The sequence below is a fragment of the Eptatretus burgeri genome, chromosome 7 (assembly GCF_056783735.1).
Source record: "Eptatretus burgeri isolate ZD-2024b chromosome 7, Ebu_testis_v1, whole genome shotgun sequence".
Lineage (NCBI taxonomy): Eukaryota > Metazoa > Chordata > Myxini > Myxiniformes > Myxinidae > Eptatretus > Eptatretus burgeri.
In genome coordinates, this window is record NC_140967.1 from 48,205,252 (window position 1) to 48,207,325 (window position 2,074).

At 42.2% G+C, this 2,074-nt stretch overlaps 1 protein-coding gene across 1 annotated transcript; it reads left to right on the forward strand.

The window, feature by feature from the left end:
- The first annotated feature begins 909 nt into the window (after nt 1-909).
- Nucleotides 910-1,689, forward strand: LOC147023217 (N-acetyltransferase 8-like). Its single transcript, XM_085890331.1, has one exon. The coding sequence runs from the start codon at nt 910-912 to the stop codon at nt 1,687-1,689; it is 780 nt and encodes a 259-aa protein (XP_085746457.1).
- The last annotated feature ends 385 nt before the right edge of the window (nt 1,690-2,074 follow it).

Sequence of the window (2,074 nt, forward strand, 5' to 3'; positions counted from 1 at the left end):
CCAGTTAATTAGCCTTATCTACTCAGCTCAACACACACACCAGTGAATTAGCCGAATCAACTCAGCTCAACACACACACACACACACACACACACACACACACACACACACACACACACACACACATACACACCAGTTAATTAGCCTTATCTACTCAACTTCACACAAATAAACACACACACACACCTCATCTATTTATAGTCGAGCTTTAAAGGGTCTACAAGGTCTTAGGGGTATTTTGGGTTCTCGGGGTCTTTTGGGTCATCAAGGACTTTTGGCTCTCCAAGGTCTTTTGGGGTCCTCGGGGAGTTTTGGGTCTATTTGGTCCTTGGAGTATTTTGCTTCATCTGGGATTGTATTGGACATCCTACGGACGGAAAGGAACAATCGTTTTACTCTGCGCAGCGCACATACAGTCACACGTCAAGTGCAGCGAATGTCACCAACCTGTGCCTCGTATTTATTGTTTATTTTTTTTAAACGCTTCTGAACCTCGCCCTTGAGGCCCCTCTATAAGTCACCATCTGCAATTCCGATAGAAGACGTAATTACTCTTTTGTGAAAAAATGTTTTTGGGGAGTTTTTTTATTCTGAAAAATATATCATAATGAACAAAGTCATGTTTTGAGACTGGTCTTTAAAACCTGACTCAAATCGTCCTTATGACGGGGGACAGACAAACACACAAATACGTAAACACACACTGCGTTTTATATAGGTAGATTTTGCATGATGGAGGGGATAAAAGAACAAAAAATATAGCTGATGAGATGGAATTGGCCAATCACACGAATCATGTCAAACTTTCATGAGTTCTGGGAAAAGTTTGAAGGACACAGATAAGAAGAGCCCAATGTTCAACAGTAACATCAGATAATGTGTTTGAACTTTGTCTTGCTTTAGAGTCATATGAAGAAGGCATCCATTCATGACATTCCAATTGAGGAAGGACTTTATAAACCTCCCAAGATCGAAAATAGAGTGGAGAGCATCATGTCCAGCAGAGCGAATGTCCCACTTCCCTCGGGGTATACCATAAGGCCGTACAGAGATGAAGACTATCATGATGCACGGAAAATCTTTTGTGAGGGAATGGGCTCTTTATACTGGATGGGAATGAAGACCTCCATCCGAACTATTCGCATCCTGCTGATTCTAATCATCTCTTTTGCTGTACCATGCCTCGCCTTTTCTTCATTCAAGGCTGGAGCACTTTCTGTTTCGTCTCTTCTGTTGATAACTTCTTGGAGTGCATGGAAAACTTATAACTCGCACTTGAGCAATGTGTTGGCAAAGGACATGAGCAACATCCGAAGCAGTTATGTGTCCCCTCGTGGAGCCTGGTTCTGGGTGGCGGAGGCAGATGGTCGGCTTGTCGGCACAGTCGCAATCAGACAACAATCTGATCGTCCCTTGGTTTGCCAGCTTATGCGCATGTACGTGCAACAGTTGCATCGACGTCGGGGAATCGCCTCCGCTCTCCTCAATGTGGCTCTGCATGAAGCAAAGGAATTCGGATATCGCGTATGTGTGCTGTACACATCTGGTGTTCAATATGAAGCACAACGACTCTACATGAGAAAAGGCTTCAAGGTGATGGATAACCTAAAACCAGAATTTGTTTCATTGTTCACTCAATACCTCCTCACTCTAACTATGTTACAAATGGAGAAAGAATTTGGAGACTAAAGTTAAAGTCTTTTTTATTAATTTTGCTTCACTTGTACATTATTGATTCTAATCACATTTTAGAACCTGTTAAAATGTTGTGCTTACACAGATCTCTTTTCATCTGCTCTTTCAATTCTAGATTTTCCTTTAAATGCTGAAACATGATGGCAATTTTATGCACCACAACCCACCCCCATCCCCCAACCCCAGCAAGTGAGACAGAAGCAGGAATTTATCAAGTCAGGTCAGAGTCCTTGCAGTTGTAATGCACAATGTGGTGACAATAACATGCATTAGAGTTTAGCTTGGCAGAACAGTGTTGAAGAGGAGCTAAGACGATGCATGGGATGAATGAGAAAGAAACAACATAATGTTTAGTGTGAATCATCACAACAGCTTTTCC

Excerpts from the sequence above, each read along its gene's own strand:
- LOC147023217 (XM_085890331.1), top strand. The coding sequence starts at position 910 with ATGAAGAAGGCATCCATTCATGACATTCCAATTGAGGAAGGACTTTAT.